Source organism: Haematobia irritans, chromosome 3 (assembly GCF_050003625.1).
Source record: "Haematobia irritans isolate KBUSLIRL chromosome 3, ASM5000362v1, whole genome shotgun sequence".
Lineage (NCBI taxonomy): Eukaryota > Metazoa > Arthropoda > Insecta > Diptera > Muscidae > Haematobia > Haematobia irritans.
The window spans coordinates 12,445,548-12,465,881 of NC_134399.1; the positions used below are offsets into that span (position 1 = coordinate 12,445,548).

At 31.6% G+C, this 20,334-nt stretch overlaps 3 protein-coding genes across 3 annotated transcripts in view; 1 reads left to right on the forward strand and 2 right to left on the reverse strand.

Moving 5' to 3' along the window:
* Positions 1-4,473, reverse strand: part of LOC142229144 (tetratricopeptide repeat protein 28) — a 99,306-nt gene extending 94,833 nt beyond the window's left edge. Inside the window, exon 1 of the mRNA XM_075299683.1 lies at positions 3,911-4,473. The gene's annotated coding sequence lies outside the window, so the exon portion shown is untranslated. The remainder of the gene's footprint in view (positions 1-3,910) is intronic.
* Positions 4,474-16,594: 12,121 nt separating this feature from the next.
* On the forward strand, positions 16,595-17,053 carry LOC142229778 (venom metalloprotease inhibitor). Its single transcript, XM_075300356.1, has 2 exons — positions 16,595-16,730; positions 16,800-17,053. Exons 1-2 carry the CDS (start codon positions 16,658-16,660, stop codon positions 16,997-16,999), a joined length of 273 nt encoding a protein of 90 aa, XP_075156471.1. The 5' UTR covers positions 16,595-16,657; the 3' UTR covers positions 17,000-17,053.
* Positions 17,054-19,637: 2,584 nt separating this feature from the next.
* Positions 19,638-20,095, reverse strand: LOC142229428 (venom metalloprotease inhibitor-like). The gene is made up of 2 exons (XM_075299990.1): positions 19,956-20,095; positions 19,638-19,888 (listed from the first exon to the last, which is right to left on the reverse strand). Exons 1-2 carry the CDS (start codon positions 20,026-20,028, stop codon positions 19,689-19,691), a joined length of 273 nt encoding a protein of 90 aa, XP_075156105.1. The 5' UTR covers positions 20,029-20,095; the 3' UTR covers positions 19,638-19,688.
* Between the last annotated feature and the right edge of the window lie 239 nt (positions 20,096-20,334).

A 20,334-nucleotide genomic window follows, 5' to 3' on the forward strand; every position in this document is an offset into this window, starting at 1 on the left:
CAAATTTTGAATTTATATTTTTTCAGGAACATTTCATGCATTGAATTAAAAAAAATTGGAGTAACAAATTGTTAAAATGCTTTTAACGTACACAAATTTCAAGACATGCCAAATTTATGTAAAATTTATTTATTTTTTTTAGAAAATTGTGAACATTGTAAGTAATTTAAGTAAAATTTTTTTGTTAAAAAAAAAAAAAATTTGTGCGAATTTTGAATTTATGTAATTTATTTGTATAAATTTTTGTTTTTTATTTTTAGTTCATTAAAGTAAGGAAAAAATTAATATAAATTAAAAACAAGTAAGGAAAGTCTAAAGTCGGACGGGGTCGACTATATTATACCCTGTACCGCTTTGTAGATCTAAATTTTCGATACCATATCACATCCGTCATATGTGTTGTGTGCTATATATAAAGGTTTGTCCCAAATACATACATTTAAATATCACTCGATCTGGACAGAAGTTGATAGACTTCTACAAAATCTATAGACTCAAAATTTAAGTCGGCTAATGCAATAGGGTGGAACACAATGTTAGTAAAAAAATATAGGAAACATTTAAATCTGAAGCAATTTTAAGGAAACTTCGTAAAAGTTTATTTATGATTTATCGCTCGATAGATATGTATTAGAAGTGTAGGAAAATTAGAGTCATTTTTACAACTTTTCGACTAAGCAGTGGCGATTTTACAAGGAAAATGTTGGTATTTTGACCATTTTTGTCGAAATCAGAAAAACATATATATGGGAGCTATATCTAAATCTGAACCGATGTCAACCAAATTTGGCACGCATAGCTACAATGCTAATTCTACTCCCTGTGCAAAATTTCAACTAAATCGGAGTTAAAAATTGGCCTCTGTGGTCATATGAGGTAAATCGGGCGAAAGCTATATATGGGAGATATATCCAAATCTGAACCGATTTCAACCAAATTTGGCACGCATAGTTACAATGCTAATTCTACTCCCTATGCAAAATTTCAACTAAATCGGAGCAAAAAATAGGCCTCTGTGGGCAATTGAGTGTAAATCGGGCGAAAGCTATATATGGGAGCTATATCTAAATCTGAACCGATTTGGCTGATATTTGGCGAGTTTTTCGAGACTCATAAAATATTCGGATGTACGGAATTTGAGGAAGATCGGTTGATATACACGCCAATTATGACCAGATCGGTTAAAAATATATATGGCAGCTATATCTATATACCCTTCACCACTACTGTGGTACAGGGTATAATAAGTTTGTGCATTTGTATGTAACGCCAAGAAATAGTGGTCATAGACCCATCTTTTAGCATACCGATCGGCTTAGAATTAAATTCTGAGTCGATTTAGCGATGTCCGTCTGTCTGTCTGTCCGTCCGTCCGTCTGTCTTTATATGTAATTTTGTGCACAATGTACGCAATTTAAGTCCGATCGTCCTCAAATTTGGCATAGGGCCGTTTCTTGGGACAGAGACAATCGCTATTGGTTTTGGAAAAAATCGGTTCAGATTTAGATATAGCTGCCATATATATTTATCCCCGATTTGGTCATAGTTAGCGTGTTTATCAACTGATTTTCTTGAAATACCGTACATCCAAATATTTTATGAATCTCGAAAATCCTGCAAAATATCAGCCAAATCGGTTCAGATTTAGATATAGCTCCCATATATATCTTTCGTCAGATTTAGACTCATATGATCACAGAAGCCAAAGTTTACTACCGATCTTCGTGAAATTTTGCACAGAGGGTAGAATTGACATTCTACCAATGCTTGATAAATTTGATTGAAATCGGTTCAAATTTAGATATAGCCCCCATATATATCTTTCGTCCGATTTGAACTTATATGGCCACAAAAGCCCGAGTTTTGCCCTGACTTACTTCAAATTTTGCACAAGCGGTACTTTTAACGATACTATTGTATGTGCCAAATATGGTTAAAGTCGATTCAGATTTAGATATAGCTCCCATATATATCTTTCGTCCGATTGGAACTTATATGGCCTCAAAATCCAGGGTTTTGCCGTGGTTTGCTTCAAATTTCGCACAAGGAGTACATTTAGTAGTATCGGTAATTGTGCCAAATTTGGTTGAAATCTAACGATTATTTTAAGACTTTTCATGACCAAAGAAAAACGAATGCCGTTCATGAAATCGTGAACGCCCGTGGACGAAATCGTGAACATTCCGTTTTGATTTTTTGTGAACGTTTCCGTTTCATTTTGACAACGTCCGTTCATGATTGTGAAACGCAATTTTTTCTATTAGTGTATACATGTCAAATTTAGTCAAAATCGGTTCAGATTATATATAGCTCCCATATATACGTACACCAGAGTTGGGGAAATATGGTAGACTGTTACACATTTTAGACCCATTTTCAATGGAAGTTTCCTCCAATTAACTGGATAGTGTCAGCCGATTTAAATTTTAATTCTAGAGATTTTGTAGAAGTAAAAAAATTGTCTCCTGTATATAGCTTCCAGCAAATGTGAAGTAGTTGATATGGTAACACAAATTTTGGCCCACATAGGGGTGAAGGGTATAATATAGTCGGCCCCGCCCGACTTTAGACTTTACTTACTTGTTTTAAAGAAATTTTCTAAGGCCAATTTAGCTCATTTTCATCTTGTACATAATTTAGCAAATTCTAAAACAATTGTGATTGTGATGAAATGTTTAGAATTTATATGTTGCCCATGTAATTCTTATCACGAATCTTTTCTTTTACAAAATTACTTTTCCGGTTGTTCATCTCATCATTATACATATAGTTATCTGTTATTAAATAAACATTAGCGAATTGTTCAAAAAATGTTGTTGTTGAGGTTAATTCAATGTTAACTAAAGGTGATGATGGCTATCTATTGGCCATTTGCTCTCCATTTCTCTCTATGAAATCATATAATTACCTCTCTATATATATCTCCAAGATAAATGAAAAAGAAAATTGGAAATTATGATGATAACCGTTTGTAGACTCAGCATACAAAACGAAAGACTTAAGCAACAAACTTGTTTTTGTTATAGCGTTTCTCAAAAATTTTCTTATTTCGTTTTTTTTTTATTTTTTAAGAAATTAAGAAATTTGCAAAGCATTAGCTATTATGTGGAAAATTACATATATTCGTATAATAACAAAAAAGCGTCTTTGTTAATTACAGGTGATTGCTCATATTGGGCCAAACCAAAAAACACAACCAAATGAAGAAACCACATAATGATTGTTTTCTTGTTGTTTTTGTTTTTGGTTTTTTGGCTTCAAATTATCAAGCATGGTTTCTAGTTAATAATGACAATTGTCTTCATTACTATGATTTCCTTGTTGATTTCAATGATCATTTCTTTTACAAGGAGTATGAATGCAAAGAGTTGTATGCGAATTCTTGTTTCTTCTGTTTGTTGGTATTGTTATCTCCAGACGGATATATCGAAAACTTACTATAGCCCCCCCCCCCCTCTATAAGGCAATCTCTTGCAAGAAAAAAATGAGCGCGCGCGCACCTATAGATGTAAGAGTATTGGGTTCTCCTTTAGTTGGTTGATCACATTGTGAAAACAAAACGAAACAACTTGGCCAGGCCAGCAAGCACAAAAAATATGCCAAACAAGTCAGACAACTTTTCTGTTGCCTCAGTAGCAGCAGCTAACACTGAGGAATGTCATAAAAAAAAAACATCAAAACCAAAAAAAAAAAAAACAACTCAAACACGAATAGAGTTTTACAAATAACCAAATACACACAAACTCACTCACACTCCAAGCAATACAAAATTCCCCCATTTTTTGTGTTTGAAATACTCTCACACTTGTATGCAGAATTTTCCCGTGACAATGCAATTTTTCTTTTAACATTAATTAATGGTAAAACACAAAAAAACAATGGAAAAAAATAACAAAAACAATTTCTTTACCATTTTTCTTTGCGGTCAAAAACTGCTTCAATTTATTCAATTCAGTCACTCACACATATAAAATTCACACGCGATTAGTAATTTTTTTTTAAATTTTCTGTCATATATATTGGGTGTTTGTTTTTTTTTTTTTAATATACGGTAAGGAAATTTTTAAATATTTTCTTCGTTGTTTTTGTGGGGCTATGATTTGTTTAGAACACGTTTTCCGCAAATAGAGGATCCTGAAAAACAGCTTCAATACCAGACCATCAAGTGGAATGGCTTTTGAAACTCTTAACTAAATAATTTTCTGATTAAACTTTTTAATTCATTTTAATTCTGTAAATTTTCTCATATTTTCTTTGTGGTTTTCATTTTGTTTAAATTTTCATTTAATTTTCCTTTTATGTGCAATGTGCAAATACATAGAGTAAATCTGTAGATATATATCTTTCTTTTTTTCTTCTTCTTTACATCTGCACACACTCTTATTCCATAGCCATCTACACTTGCAGCACACCACTTGGCTATTGATTGAGATTCGCGTTGTAGTACCGTGTTTTCCAAGATACGTTGTTGTTCGTTTGTACTCCCGTTGAAGACTGAGCGTGTACGCTTTAGGTCAAAGCAAGAGTTGGCCACCAAGTTTCTTGGTTGCTTTTGGTAGCAGTAGCAGCAGCAGCATATTTCTCTTCTTTGGTCTTTAGTAATTCTTAAGTATCTAAATTTGAATTGCAGAGAGATCTCAATATTTAGTAAGAGAATGAAAATTTGTATGCTTCAAAAGAGAGTATCTGAAGAAGAAGTACCAGAGATCCCAATATAGTGAGCCATAGTGATAGTGTTTGAAACCCGAAAATCAAATAGGGTCTTATACCCCGAAACTGAGCTATTCTAGCAGAAATCCATTAAAGGGTGATACGGTCAAAATTTGGTCAATATAAACTTGACGTATTTCTTTCAATTTTGCATTTAAAAACCCTGAACACCCCTCATTTTGAAGGTGTGTGTGTGTGTAGAATGTTGCTCCTATTTTGATTTTGGAATTCACTCTTCAGTTGTCAAAATGCCGTCCAAGCAAGAAGAGCAGCGTATCAAAATTTTGCTCGCGCATCGCGAAAATCCTAGCTACTCGCACGCAAAGCTGGCAAAATCGCAAAATCGTTACAAATGTAATTAAAGTGTTTGGGGAACGTTTGTCGACAGCCAGGAAGTCTGGATCGGGGGGAAATCGAAAACCGGAAGCCGCTGAGACGACAAAGAGAGTTGCCGGTAGTTTCAAGCGAAACCCTAACCTCTCTCTCCGAGATGCCGCAAATAAGCTGGGTGTATCGTCTACAACCGTGCATCGAGCCAAAAAACGAGCTGGACTATCGACTTACAAGAAGGTAGTGACTCCAAATCGCGATGATAAACAAAATACGACGGCCAAAACGCGATCCCGGAGGCTGTCCTCACGATGCTGACGAAGTTTGACTGCGTGGTAATGGACGACGAAACCTACGTCAAAGCCGACTACAAGCAGCTTCCGGGACAGGAGTTTTATACGGCAAAAAGAAGGGGAAAGGTAGTAGATATTTTCAAGCACATAAAACTGTCAAAGTTCGCAAAGAAATATCTGGTTTGGCAAGCCATCTGTACCTGTGGCTTGAAATGCAGCATTTTCATAGCTTCCGGGACTGTCAACCAAGAAATTTACGTGAAAGAGTGTTTGAATAAACGTCTGCTGCCTTTCCTGAAGAAACACGGTTGTTCCGTACTGTTTTGGGAGGATTTGGCATCTTGCCATTACGGTAAAAAGGCCATGGAGTGGTACGCCGCCAACAACGTGCAGGTGGTTCCCAAGGACAAGAACCCTCCCAACACGCCAGAGCTCCGCCCAATTGAGAAATACTGGGCTATTGTCAAGCGGAACCTAAAGAAGACCAAAAAAACTGCTAAGGACGAGCAGCAGTTCAAGGCAAACTGGCTTTCTGCGACGAAGAAGGTGGACAAGGTGGCTGTACAAAATCTGATGGCAGGTGTCAAGCGTGAGGCCCGGCAATTCGGATTTGGAAAAGCGAAAGCCTAACTGAATATTTATCCTGAATTTTATACTAATTGAACTTAAAAAAGAAATTTAATTTGATTTTTTAAATAAACGATTTCAGCGATTTACACGCGTTTTCCCTTGACCAAATTTTGACCGTATCACCCTTTAATGGCGACCCCGAGTTAGGTTAGGTATAGTGGAAGACCGTTATTTTTAGGCTCATTTAGGCTATTCACAATTTTATTTCTTTAGGAAATATTGTAAAAATTTTATTTCTATAGGAAATTTTGTCAAAATTTTATTTCTATAGGAAATTTTGTCAAAATTTTATTTCTATAGGAAATTTTGTCAAAATTTTATTTCTATAGAAAATTTTGTCAGAACTTTATTTCTATAACAAAATTTGTCAAAAGTTTATTTCTATAAAAAATGTTGTTAAAATTTTTTTTCTATAGAAACTTTTGTCAAAAATTTTTTTTATAGAAAATTTTGTCAAAATTTTATTTTTGCAGAAATTTTGTCAAAATTTTATTTTTTTGAAAACTTTGTCAAAATTTTATTTCTATAGAAAATATTGTAAAAATTTGATTTCTATAGAAAATTTTCTCAAAATTTTATTCGTATAAAAAATTTTGTCGACATTTTATTACTATAGAAAATTTTGTCAAAATTTTATTTCTATAGAAAATATTGTCAAAATTTTATTTCTATAAAAAAATTTGTCAAAATTTTATTTCTTTAGAAAATGTTCTCAAAAATTTACTTCTATAGAAAAATTTGTCAAAATTTTATTTCTATAGATAATTTTGTCAAAATGTTATTTCTATAGAAAATTTTGTCAAAATTTTATTTCAATAGAAAATTTTGTCAAAATTTTATTTTTATAGAAAATTTTGTCAAAATTTTATTTTTATAGAAAATTTTGTCAAAATTGTATTTCTGTGGAAAATTTTGTCAAACTTTTATTTCTATAAAAAGTTTTGTCAAACTTTTATTTCTATAGAAAATTTTTGCAATATTTTATTTCTATAGAACATTTTGACAAAATATTATTTCTATAGAAAATTTTGTCGAATTTTATTTCTATAGAAAATTTTGTCAAATTTTTATTTCTATAGAAAATTTTTTCAACATTTTATGTCTATAGAAAATTTTATCAAAATTTTATTTTTATAGAAAATATTGTCAAAATTTTATTTCTTTAGAAAATTTTGTCAAAATTTATTTCTATAGAAAATTTTGTCAAAAATTATAGAAAATTGTGTCAAAATTTTTTTTCTATAAGAAATTTTGTCAAAATTTTAGTTTTATAAAAAATTTTGTCAAAATTTTGTCAACATTTTATTTTTATAGAAACTTTTGTGAAATTTTTATTTCTATAGAAACTTCTGTTAAAATTTTATTTCTATAGAAAATTTTATCAAAATTTTATTTCTATAAAAAAAATTTGTCAAAATTCTATTTCTATAGAAAATTTTGTCAAAATTGTATTTCTATAGAAAATTTTGTCAAAGAAATAAAATCTATAGAAAATGTTGTCAAAATTTTATATCTATAGAAAGTTTTGTCAAAATTTTATTTCTCTTGAATATTTTATTTCTATAGAAAATTTTGTCAAAATTTTATTTCTTCAGAAAATTTTGTTAAGATTTTATTTTGATAAAAAATTTTGTTAAAATTTTATTTCTTTAGAAAATTTTGTTAAAATTTTATTTTGATAAAAAATTTTGTTAACATTTTATTTCTATAGAAAATTTGGTCAAAATTTTATTTCTATAGAAACTTTTGTCAAAAGTTTATTTTTTGTCAAAATTTATTATAGTTACTAAGTGGAATATGTGGGGGGTATAACGAAATTGATAAAGTAAGGGAAGCTCTGGCATAGACCAAAAAAGATATAGATGTCTTATGTCCATTCAGATTTTTTTTTGTTTGTTTTCCGTTTTGGAGAATTAGAATTACGGTACAAACCAGTAAATTTTCTTCAAAAAAAGGTGTATATGTACAGAATTTTCTATTGGTCATATAAGGTGATATTTAATAACTTTATCTGAATCTTAACCGATCCTAAGGAAAGTATAACCCTATAGAATAGGGGATAAAATTACGATTTGGAACAATGATCGTTGGCATTGTGTGTAAAATATGTTAACATTTTATTTCTATAGAAAATTTTGTAAAATTTTTTTTCTATAGAAAATTTTGTGAACATTTTATTTTTATAGTAAATTTTGTCAAAATTTTATTTCTATATAAAACTTTGTCAAAATGTTGTTTCTATAGAAAATATAGTCAACTTTTTATATCTATAGAAAATTTTGCAAAATTTAATTTTTATAGAAAATTTTGTCAAAATTTTATTTCCATAGAAAATTTTGTCAAAATTTTATTTCTGTAGAAAATTTTGTCAAAATTTTATTTCTATAGAAAATTTTTGAAGATTTTATTTTTATAATAAATTTTGTCAAAATTTTATTTCTATATAAAACTTTGTCAAAATGTTGTTTCTATAGAAAATATAGTAAAAATTTCATTTCTATAGAGAATTTTGTCAAACTTTTATTTCTATAGAAGATTTTGTCATAATTTTATTCCTATAGAGAGTTTTGTCAAAATTTTATTGGCTTCAAAAAAAAAAGGTGTATATGTACAGAATTTTCTATTCTTTTACAAAATTTAGTGTTTTACCAAAAGGACGAAGGAAAGGATATAAAATTAAAAATCACTCATTTGCAAACGAAAAAGTGGCATATACACTAGAGGTGTGCGCGTGACACGAAATTTTCGTGACACGCGTGATTCACGCGTGAGTCACGTGATTCGTGAATGAAATTTTGACCAAATCACGTGAATGTGCGTGAATGGGACTGAACAAAAATGTGTCGTGCGTGATCGTGCGTGAACATCAAATTCTGTTCGTGAATGTGCGTGAGTAAATTTTTTTCAAAATCACGCTCACGACAAAATTCACGTTCACGAAAAAATTCACATTCACGAAAAATTCACGCTCACGACAAAATTCACCCTCACGAAGAAATTCACGTTCACGAAGAAATTCACATTCACGAAAACTTCACACTCACGATGACATTCACGTTCACGAAAAAATTCACGTTCACGAAAAATTCACGTTCACGAGAAAATTCACGCTCACGAAGAAACTCACATTCACGAAAAATTCACGCTCACGATGAAATTCACGTTCACGAAAAAATTCACATTCACGAAATAATTCACCCTCACGAGAAATGACACGTTCACGAGCCTATTTACGCTCACGACAAATATTATATTTACAAAAACGTCTTGCTCACGATAAAAATTATGTATGAACAAGTAAGTAAAGTCTAAAGTCGGGCGGAGCCGACTATATTATACCCTTCACCACTATGTAGACTCTCAACCACTTCAAATTTGCTGGGAGCTATATAAAGGTTTGCATTTCAATATACAAATACTTTTAATGGAGACAATATTTTGTACTTTTACAAAAACTCTAGAATTACAATTTAAATCGGCTAACGCCCTGGGATGAAACACAATGTTAACATAGTAAAAAAATATGAGAAATATGAAGCGAGAGAAATTTTAATGCAATTATACAAAAGAGCATTTATGATTGATCAGGTGATACATATGTATTCCAGATATAGGGTAATTTTAGTAATATTTACAATTTTTGATACTTAGCAGTGGCGACTTTACAGGGATATTGGTTAGATCCCGCCAAGATATATAGTCAAGTATGGGTTATGATATATTATTTGGTCAAGTCGGGCGACTTGGAGCCTTATTTAAAACTCAACCGTTCTGTGGAAATTCTGGCATTACAGTGTTTAGAATATGACTAAGATATGGGGAAATCATCACAGAATTTTGTGTCAAGTGTGGGAATTTTTGCCATATTTATATAAACCGGAAAAACGAATATATGGAGGCTTTATCTAAATCTGAACCAAATTAGATCAAACTTGACACACTTAAATATCATATTAAATATATTCTCTGAGGAAACTATCCAGTCAATTAGAGGAATATCTCATTGAAAATAGGTCTAAAATATGAAACAGTCTACCATATTTCCCCAACTCTGGTGTACATATAATGGGAGCTATATATAATCTGAACCGATTTCGACTAAATTTGACATGCATAGTTAGAATAATAATTCTGTTATCTCTTCACGTAAATGGGTGTTTAACTTTGGCCCCCGTAGTCATTTGAGTATAAATCGGGCGAAAGATATATATGGGAGCTATATCTAAATTTGAGCCGATTTCAACCAAATTTGGTACACTTATCGATACTATTAAACGTACTCCCTGTGCAAAATTTGAACTAAATCACGGCAAAACTCTGGCTTTTGAGGGCATATAAGTGCAAATCGGACGAAAGATATATATGGGAGCTATATCAAAATCTGAACCGATTTCAATCAAATTTACCAAGCATTGGTAGAATGTCAATTCTAATCTTTATGCAAAATTTCACGAAAATCGGTAGTAACCTTTGGCCGCTTTGTTCATATGAGTCTAAATCGGACGAAAGATATATATGGGAGCTATATCTAAATCTGAACCGATTTAGCTGATATTTTGCAAGTTTTTCGAGACTCATAAAATATTCGAAATATTGAAATATAAAATATTGAAGAACATCGGTTGATAAATACGCCAATTATGGCCAGATCGGGGATAAATATATATGGCAGCTATATCTAAATCTGAACCGATTTTTTCCAAAATCAATAGCGATTGTCTTTGTTCCAAAAAACGACCCTATGCCAAATTTGAGGACGATCGGACTTAAACTGCGACCTGTACTTTGCGCACAAAAATACATGAACAGACAGACAGACAGACGGACGGACAGACAGACAGACAGACGGACATCGCTAAATCGACTCAGAATTTAATTCTAAGACGATCGGTATACTAAACGATGGGTCTCAGACTTTTCCTTCTTGGCGTTACATACAAATGCACAAACTTATTATACCCTGTACCACAGTAGTGGTGAAGGGTATAATAACTATTGAACATTTTTACATTTTTAAATTGAAAACATACTTCCAAATAAAAAATTAATAATTTTCGGAAATAATTGGTTTCATTGGTTGCCTCAATTAAAAATTAATTAAGTTTTTTTAAAAAATTAATAATTTTCGGAAATAATTGGTTTCATTGGTTGCCTCAATTAAAAATTAATTAAGTTTTTCGGCCAAAATCAATCCAAATTTTAATTGAATTTATATTTTGATTTGATTAAAATGTTAATTGTATCTGTTAATTTTTTAATTGAGTACGTTTTCAACTTCAGATTTTTAATTAGAAATATTTTGGCGAATTTGTTTGGGTAGCTCATTTGTATGACGAGCGAGAGTGAGTAAGTTTTTAAGTTCGCACTCATTACATTTTTTCGTTTGTTTTGTAAGTATAATAGTCGTGAACCTTCGTGAGTTGCATTTTACATCGTGAGCGTGCGTGAATAGTTTTTTTATGAATCGTGAGTGTGTGGATGTACGTTTCATTGTTCGTGAACGTGCGTGAGTAGTTTTTTTTTCGAATCGTGAGTGTGCGTGAATAAGTTTGTTGTTCGTGAACGTGCGTGAGTTGATATATCCCGTCGTGAGCGTGCGGTAGTCACTATTCTGCAATCGTGAGTGTTTATATTTGCAGGATTTTGGTTCGTGAACGTGAGTGAGCGTGAATCAATAAAAACCTTCGTGCGTGAATGTTACGAATTCATTCGTGAGCGTGCGTGAGTGTGAGCAATCCAAAAACGGGCGTGCGTGATCGTGCGTGAATGTTATGAATTCATTCGTGAGCGTTCGTGAGTGTGAGCAATTCAAAAACGGGCGTGCGTGATCGTGCGTGAATGTTACGAATTCATTCGTGAGCGTGCGTGAGTGTGAGCAATTCAAAAACGGGCGTGCGTGATCGTGCGTGAATGTTACGAATTCATTCGTGAGCGTGCGTGAGTGTGAGCAATTCTAAAACAGGCGTGCGTGATCGTGCGTGAATGACATTTTGAATTTGTGAGCGTGCGTGAGTGTGCGTGAAAAATCCCTCACGCGCACACCTCTAATATACACACCGTATAGACAAGCTACAGCGCTGTGAATGGACTTGAGACGTCTATATCTTTCTTGCTCTATGCCTATAAATAAATTTATGATACACCCTGTGAACAACTTGATTGTTTAGCATTGACAAAAACCACGACAATTGTGAATTATTTACGCAGTTATTATCTTATTAATAGCTTTCGTGTATTTGTCTTTTTTAGGGTCGGTATTAAGTTCGCTACATCGCACTAAAACAGCAATATTTTCATGGTTACTAGAAAACAAACTTTTTTCAAATTTTGCTTTGGATCATTGCCAACTAATTTATAATAAAATTTGCACAAAAAAGTTATCATTTTATTCTTCTTTGACAGATTTATTTTCGATTTTAGTGGCTTAACTCGAACATAATACCCATCTTTACATTCAAAACACATGTGGATCTTAAACTGAGTCATTGATTAAGATGTCCCAGACATTCATTGTATTCCATTCCATTAACCTAACATGCTGTATTTTAAGAATACTTGGCCTATTTTAAGAAGAAAACAAAACAGACCATTGAAATTAACGAGCAAGTAATTTAGGTTTATTTTAAATTTAAATTATAACTAAAATATTTCAATAATTGGAACAAGAATCAAATAAAATAATACTTTTAGTCTTAATACTTATTTTTGTTTCACATACAATAAAAGCAGAGTAAGAATTAATAAAATTTTACAAATAATTAAAATTTTGTTGAAAAAAAACATGCTAAATCCATTCTAGAAAACTCGCGAATTTTTGAAAATATTTGAGGTTAAAAGTGTTTCTGGCATGCATTAGAATGCATTAAAAACTATAGAAAAATTAAAAAAACTAATTTTTTTAGCAAAATATGACTAAATTTTTTAATTCACTTCCAAAACACTGAATTCGGGTCACACCTTAAGAAGTGATGAAAATTCAGTTCAACGGCTGTTGAAATGGTGAATATCGGTCCTATGACAATGATCCAATATAAAATTCATCGCTCGCGACGCACGACTTCTGGAACATATTCACTACTTTTTTGGCGACGCTTTTTTATACCCTCCACCATAGGATGGGGGTATATTAACTTTGTCATTCCGTTTGTAACACATCGAAATATTGCTCTAAGACCCCATAAAGTATATATATTCTGGGTCGTGGTGAAATTCTGAGTCGATATGAGCATGTCCGTCTGTCCGTCCGTCTATTGAAATCACGCTAACTTCCGAACGAAACAAGCTATCGACTTGAAACTTGGCACAAGTAGTTGTTATTAATGTAGGTCGGATGGTGTTGCAATGGGCCATATCGGTCCACTTTTACGTATAGGCCCCATATAAACGGACCCCCAAATTTGGCTTGCCGAGCCTCTAAGAGAAACAAATTTCATCCGATCCGGCGGAAATTTGGGACATGGTGTCAGCATATGGTCTCTAACAACCATGCCAAAATTGGTCCACATCGGTCCATAATTATATATAGCCCCCATATAAACCGATTCCCAGATTTGGCTTGCAGAGCCTCTAAGAGAAGCAAATTTCATCCGATCCGGCTGAAATTTGGTACATGGTGTCAGCATATGATCTCTAACAACCATGCAAAAATTCGCCCACATCGATCCATAATTATATATAGCCCCCATATAAACTGATCCCAGATTTGGCTTGCGGAGCCTCTAAGAGCAGCAAATTTCATCCGATTGGGTGAAATTTGGTACATAGTGTTAGTATATGGTCTCTAATGACCATGCAAAAATTGGTCCACATCGGTCCATAATTATATATAGCCCCTCTATAAACCGATCCCCGATTTGGCTTGCGGAGCCTCTAAGAGCAGCAAATTTCATCTGATTGGGGTGAATTTTGGTAAATGGTGTCTGCATATGATCTCTAACAACCATGCAAAAATTGGTCCACATCGGTCCATAATTATATATAGCCCCCCTATAAACCGATCACCAGATTTGACCTCCGGAGCCTCTTAGAGGAGCAAAAGTCATCCGATCCGATTGAAATTTGGTACATGGTGTTAGTATATGGTCTCTAACAACCATGCCAAAATTGCTCCACATCGGTCCATAATTATATATAGCCCCTCTATAAACCGATCCCCGATTTGGCTTGCGGAGCCTCTAAGAGCAGCAAATTTTATCTGATTAGGGTGAAATTTGGTAAATGGTGTCAGCATATGATCTCTAACAACCATGCAAAAATTGGTCCACATCGGTCCATAATTATATATAGCCCCCATATAAACCGATCACCAAATTTGACCTCCGGAGCCTCTTGGAAGACCAAAATTCATCTGATTCAGTTGAAATTTGATACGCGGTGTTAATATATGGCCTCAAACAACCATGCAAAAATGGTCGAAATCGGTCCATAATTATATATAGCCCCCATATAAACCTATCCCCACATTTGACCGCCGGAGCCTCGTGGAAGACCAAAATTTATCCGATTCGGTTGAAATTTGGTACGTGATGTTAGTATATGGTATCCAACAACCATGCCAAAAGTGGTCCACATCAGTGGTCCATATAAACCGATCCCGAGATTTGGTTTTGGAGCCTCTTGGAGGAGCAAATTTCATCCGAGTCAGTTGAAATTTGGTACAATGTGCTAATATATAGCCGTTAATAACCATGTCTAACCAGGTGCACATCGGTCTATAGTTATATATATCCCTCAGATAAATCGATTCCCAATCACAAAAAAATTGGTCCATATCAAGTTCATAATTGTATATAGCCCCAGTATAAGCGACCCCCATATTTCAATTCTGGGTCTCTACGTACCGTGCAAAAGTCCATATCGATTCGTAATTATTTGTAGACTTACCTATACATACTTTTTTTTGTCTAGTATATACCACGTATAGACTAACTCACAATTTAGAAAACAATGTTAAGAAGTTTTAAGATACCACAACCCAGCAAAAAAAGCGTCGCCAAAAAAGTAATGAAAATGTTCTTTTTGGATCCGGAAGTGGTGCAAAATTGACGCAGAAGCGATGAATTTAACATGGCCTTGTCGTAGGACGGAAGTCCTCCATTTCAACAGCCTGTTCACTGAATTTGCATCACTTCTTTAGGTGTGATCCGTGAATTCAATATTTTGGATGTTAATTAAAAAATTCTGTGATATTTTGTCAAATAAATAATTTTTATAACTTTTTATAATTTTTAATGGATTCTAACGCTTGTCTTAAACGTTTGACCTCAAATGTTCACAAAAATTCACAATTTTTTCAGATTGGATTTATAATTTTTTTTTTCGACAAAATTTAAATAATTTGTACCATTTTATGAATTCTTAAACTGTTTGTAACCGATTTGAAACAAAAAAAGTTAAAATTACCCATTAAAAATATGAACAAATCATGTTATAAAAAATTGAATGAAAAGAACTTCCTGTGTAGTTAAAATAAAGAACACCATTGGGAGTACATCTTCTGGAAGTGTTTTTAAAGTTGTGCCTTTGGAAGAACTTCCAAATTTTTTTGCTGGGAAACCAAGTAATTCGATGGGAGCCACCGTGGTGCAATGGTTAGCATGCCCGCCTTGCATACACAAGGTCGTGGGTTCGATTCCTGCTACGACCGAACACCAAAAAGTTTTTCAGCGGTGGATTATCCCACCTCAGTAATGCAGGTGACATTTCTGAGGGTTTCAAAGCTTCTCTAAGTGGTTTCACTGGAATGTGGAACGCCGTTCGGACTCGGCTATAAAAAGGAGGTCCCTTGTCATTGAGCTTAACATGGAATCGGGCAGCACTCAGTGATAAGAGAGAAGTTCACCACTGTGGTATCACAATGGACTGAATAGTCTAAGTGAGCCTGATACATCGGGCTACCACATAACCTAACCTAACCTAACCTAAGTAATTCGATTGTGGATGACAGTCTTTCGTAGAAGTTTCTACGCAATCCATATTTAATTTAATAACATTTTTTAGAGCTAAAACATTTATTTTTATGGTTTAAAAAAATTTCATATTTAAAGAAAATGGAGTAACATTTTTTTAAAATATCTTTAGCACAATATAAAATTGAAGACAGACACAATTTAAGTAAAATTTAATCATTCTCGAAATTATGAAAACAATCTAAGTAGCATTTATTCATTTTCAAAAAACAAGATTCTTTGGGCGAATTTCAAATTTAGTAAAATTGTTTTTAATTTCATTTGTATAAAACTATTTCTTCTGATTTTTAGTTCATGTAAATAAAGTAAACAACAAATATTTAAAACAAATAAAATTGGCTCAAATTTGGTAACATTTAATTAAATACAATAAGATTTCATGAACTTAAATCGATTATAAAATTTTTTCGTTTAATTTTTCCTATAAATCGACTATAAAATTTTTCGTTTGCTAAGGGTAAAAACTTTAATAATTCTACTTAATTAATTGGATTGAGAAAGATTTAAAATTAAAAAAAAAAAAAAACAGTGATTGACATATTTTAGTTAAGCTGCCAATGTAATTTTTTACTCTGAATATTGAGTAATAAACTTTTTTCTCTTAAAAAAATCTCCAGCATTTAACATCAGAATGTATAAAAAGCTCATACATTGCCATTGGTAAAATCAGTTGTGATACCAAATAGAGAACAGCGAACAACTTGTGTTAATTAAAAATAATTCATAATGTCTAAAACTAGTTCCATTATTATTTTTATATTTTATATGACGTTGTGTGTTTTATTAGCTCCAGTAGAAGGTACATTTTTATTTTTTCTCTCCCAATTTCATTTAATCTCGAAAATGTTCTTCCCCTTAAAATTTTTAGTTGGCGCCACACGTAGAAGATGTCCTGCAAATGAATTTTATACGGATTGTGGAGATTCATGTCAAACTGAATGTGCTACCCTTAACCAGCCATGCCTTATTCGGCATATTAGATGTCCCGATGGATGCTATTGTAATGAAGGCTATGCCCGAGATGCCAATGGAACTTGCATTCCAATTGCAAAATGTCCCCAAAGTTAAGAAAATGTTATCAAAAATATGACTGAAAATAAATCAAAAATTAAATAATTACAAGTCTGTAAATCGACTCATGGTCTAGAATGAAACGCAATGTTAGTAAACAAAATATGAGAAATATTTAAGTTTGAAGCTAATTGTAGCACTTTGCCAACAAGGTTTTATGATTCATCTAGCGATACATATGTGTCCGAGGTTTATGGAAATCTTGGTGTTTTTTTTTCTTTTTTTAATTTTTACTGATTTTACAAGGATATGCTCTAGATCTCGCCAAGATAGTTTGTAACTTTGAGATATGGGACCATATTTGGCCATATAAGGTGATATTTAATAACTTTATCTAAATCTTAACCGATTCTAAAGAAGGTTAGGTTAGGTTATGTGGCAGCCCGATGTATTAGACTCACTTAGACTATTCAGTCCATTGTGATACCACAGTGGTGAACTTCTCTCTTATCACTGAGTGCAGCCCGATTCCATGTTAAGTTCAATGACAAGGGACCTCTTTTTTATAGCCGAGTCCGAACGGCGTTCCACATTGCAGTGAAACCACTTAGAGAAGCTTTGAAACCCTCAGAAATGTCACCAGCATTACTGAGGTGGGATAATCCACCGCTGAAAAATTTTTGGTGTTCGGTCGAAGCAGGAATCGAAACCACGACCTTGTGTATGCAAGGCGGGCATGCTAACCATTGCACCACGGTGGCTCCCATTCTAAGGAAAGTATAACCTTATAGAATGGGGGATATAATTAAAATTGTTGGCATTGTGCGTAAAATATGTCAACATTTTATTTCTATATAAAAATTTGTCAAAATTTTGTTTCTATATAAAACTTTGTCAAAATTGTGTTTCTATAGAAAATATAGTCAAAAGTTTACTTCTATAAAAAATTTTGTCAAAATTTTATTTCTATAGAAAATTTTGTCAAAATGTTATTTCTACAGTCAATTTTGTCAAAATTTTATTTTTATAGAAAAATGTTCAAAATTTTATTTCTATAGAAAATTTTTTCAAAATTTTATTTCTATAGAAAATTTTGCTTAAAATTGTATTTCTATAGAAAATTTTGTCAATATTTTATTTCTATAGAACATTTTGTCAAATTTTATTTCTATAAAAAATTTTGTTTAAATTTTATTTCTATAGAAGATGTTGTCATAATTTTATTTTTATAGATTTTTTTTCAAAATTTTATTTCTATAGAAAATTTTGTCAAAATTTTATATCTATAGAAATTTTTGTCAAAATTTTATTTCCGTAGAAAAAATTTATTTTGTCAAAACTTTATTTCTATTTATAACTATTGGTTTCTATAGAAAATTTTTGTTAAAAATTTATTTCTATAGAAAATTTTGTCAAAATTTTATTTCTATAGGAAATTTTGCCGAAATTTTATTTCTATAGAAAATTTTGTCCAAATTTTATTTCTATAGAAAATTTTGTTAAAATTTTATTTCTATAGGAAATTTTTTCAAAATTTTATTTCTATAGAAAATTTGGTCAAAATGTTATTTCTACAGAAAATTTTGTCAAAATTTTATTTCTATAGATAATTTTTTTTTAAATTTTATTTTTGTAAAAAATTTTGTCAAAATGTTATTTCTATAGAAAATTTTGTGAAAATTTTATTTTTATAGTAAATTTTGTCATAATGTTTTAGAGAATTTTATCAAAATTTTATTTCTATAGAAAATTTTGTCAAAATTTTATATCTATAGCAAATTTTGTAAAAATTTTATTTCTGTACAAAATTTGGTCAAAATTTTATTTCTGTAGAAAATTTTGTCAAAATTTTATATCTATAGAAAATTTTGTCAAAATTTTAGTTCTGTAGAAAATTTTGTCAAATTTTTATTTCTGTAGAAAATTTTGTCAAAAGTTTATTTCTATAGAAAATTTTGTCCAAATTTTGTTTCTATAGACAATTTAGTCAAAACTGTATTTCTATAGGGAATTTTGTCAAAATTATATTTCTAAAGAAATTTTCCTCAAAATTCTATATCAGTAAAAATTTCTGTTAAAATTTTATTTCTATAGAAAATTTTGTCAAAGTTTTATTTCTATATAAAACTTTGTCAAATTTTGGCTTCTATAGAAAATTTTGTCAATATTTTATTTCTATAGAAAATTTTGTCAAAATTTTATTTCTATAAAAAATTTTGTGAAAACTTTTTGATAAAGTAACAGCTAAATTTGAGTTGAGATAAGTCGATGTATTCGGCGGCGGCTTCTCCTGGCGAAAACTTGTCGGCTGCTGCTGCGCTAATGGACGGCTTCATACTCTGTTCAGAAAATTTGAATGAAATGTAAATTTGATTGTACAACTAATCTTATTACCATAATATCAGTTATGGAATACTTTTCATAGAATCGGTTAAGAGTGTGATGAATTTCTGATTTAATTAAATATCACCAAATGTGGTCCCAAATCTCAAATTTGCCATTCGATTCTACCACATAAAAAAAAATTGTAAAAAAATTCAAGATTAATATACACCAAACACGTATATTTATAGCCAGATGCATCATAAAACCGCATTTGCAAAATTCCGAAAATAGCTTCAAATTTAAACATTTCTCATATTTTGTTTACTAACATTGCGTTTCGTGTCAAGTCATCAGCCGATTTACAAACGTGTAATTATTTAATTTTTGATTTATTTTCATTTATATTATTTATAACATTTTCCTAACTTTGGGGACATTTTGCGATTGGAATACAAGCTCCACTGGCATCTCTGGCATAGCCTTTATTACAATAACATCCATCGGGACATCTAAAATGTTGAATAAGGCATGGCTGGTTAAGGGTAGCACATTCAGTTTGACATGGATCTCCACAATCTGTATAAAATTCATTTGCAGGGCATCTTCTACGCGTGGCACCCACTAACAATTTTAAGGGGAAGAACATTTTTATGATTAATTGAAAATAAGGGAAAAAATAAAAATGTACCTTCTACTGTAGCTAATAAAGCACACAACGTCAGACAAAATATAAAAACAATACTGGAACTAGCTTTAAACATTGTGAATGACTTTTAATTATCCCAAGTTGTTGTTTGTTCTCTATTTCAGATCAGAAGTGGTTTTACCAATGGCAGTGCATCAGCTTTTTATACATTCTGATTCTATGTGAAATGCTGGAGAGTTTTTTAAGAGAAAAAGTTTATAATTAAATATTAAGAGTAAAAGATTACATTGGAAGCTTAACTGAAGTGGTTTCACATATGTCATTTTTTTAATTCCACTTTAAATACTTTTCAATCCAGTTAATAAAATAGAATTATCAAAGTAGATATCCTTAGAAAAATATCAACGAAATTTTTTATAGT

Excerpts from the sequence above, each read along its gene's own strand:
- LOC142229778 (XM_075300356.1), top strand. The coding sequence starts at position 16,658 with ATGTCTAAAACTAGTTCCATTATTATTTTTATATTTTATATGACGTTG. Across the intron at positions 16,731-16,799 it reads TTTATTAGCTCCAGTAGAAG|TTGGCGCCACACGTAGAAGA; the intron begins GTACATTTTTAT and ends TAAAATTTTTAG.
- LOC142229428 (XM_075299990.1), bottom strand. The coding sequence starts at position 20,028 with ATGTTTAAAGCTAGTTCCAGTATTGTTTTTATATTTTGTCTGACGTTG. Across the intron at positions 19,889-19,955 it reads TTTATTAGCTACAGTAGAAG|TGGGTGCCACGCGTAGAAGA; the intron begins GTACATTTTTAT and ends TAAAATTGTTAG.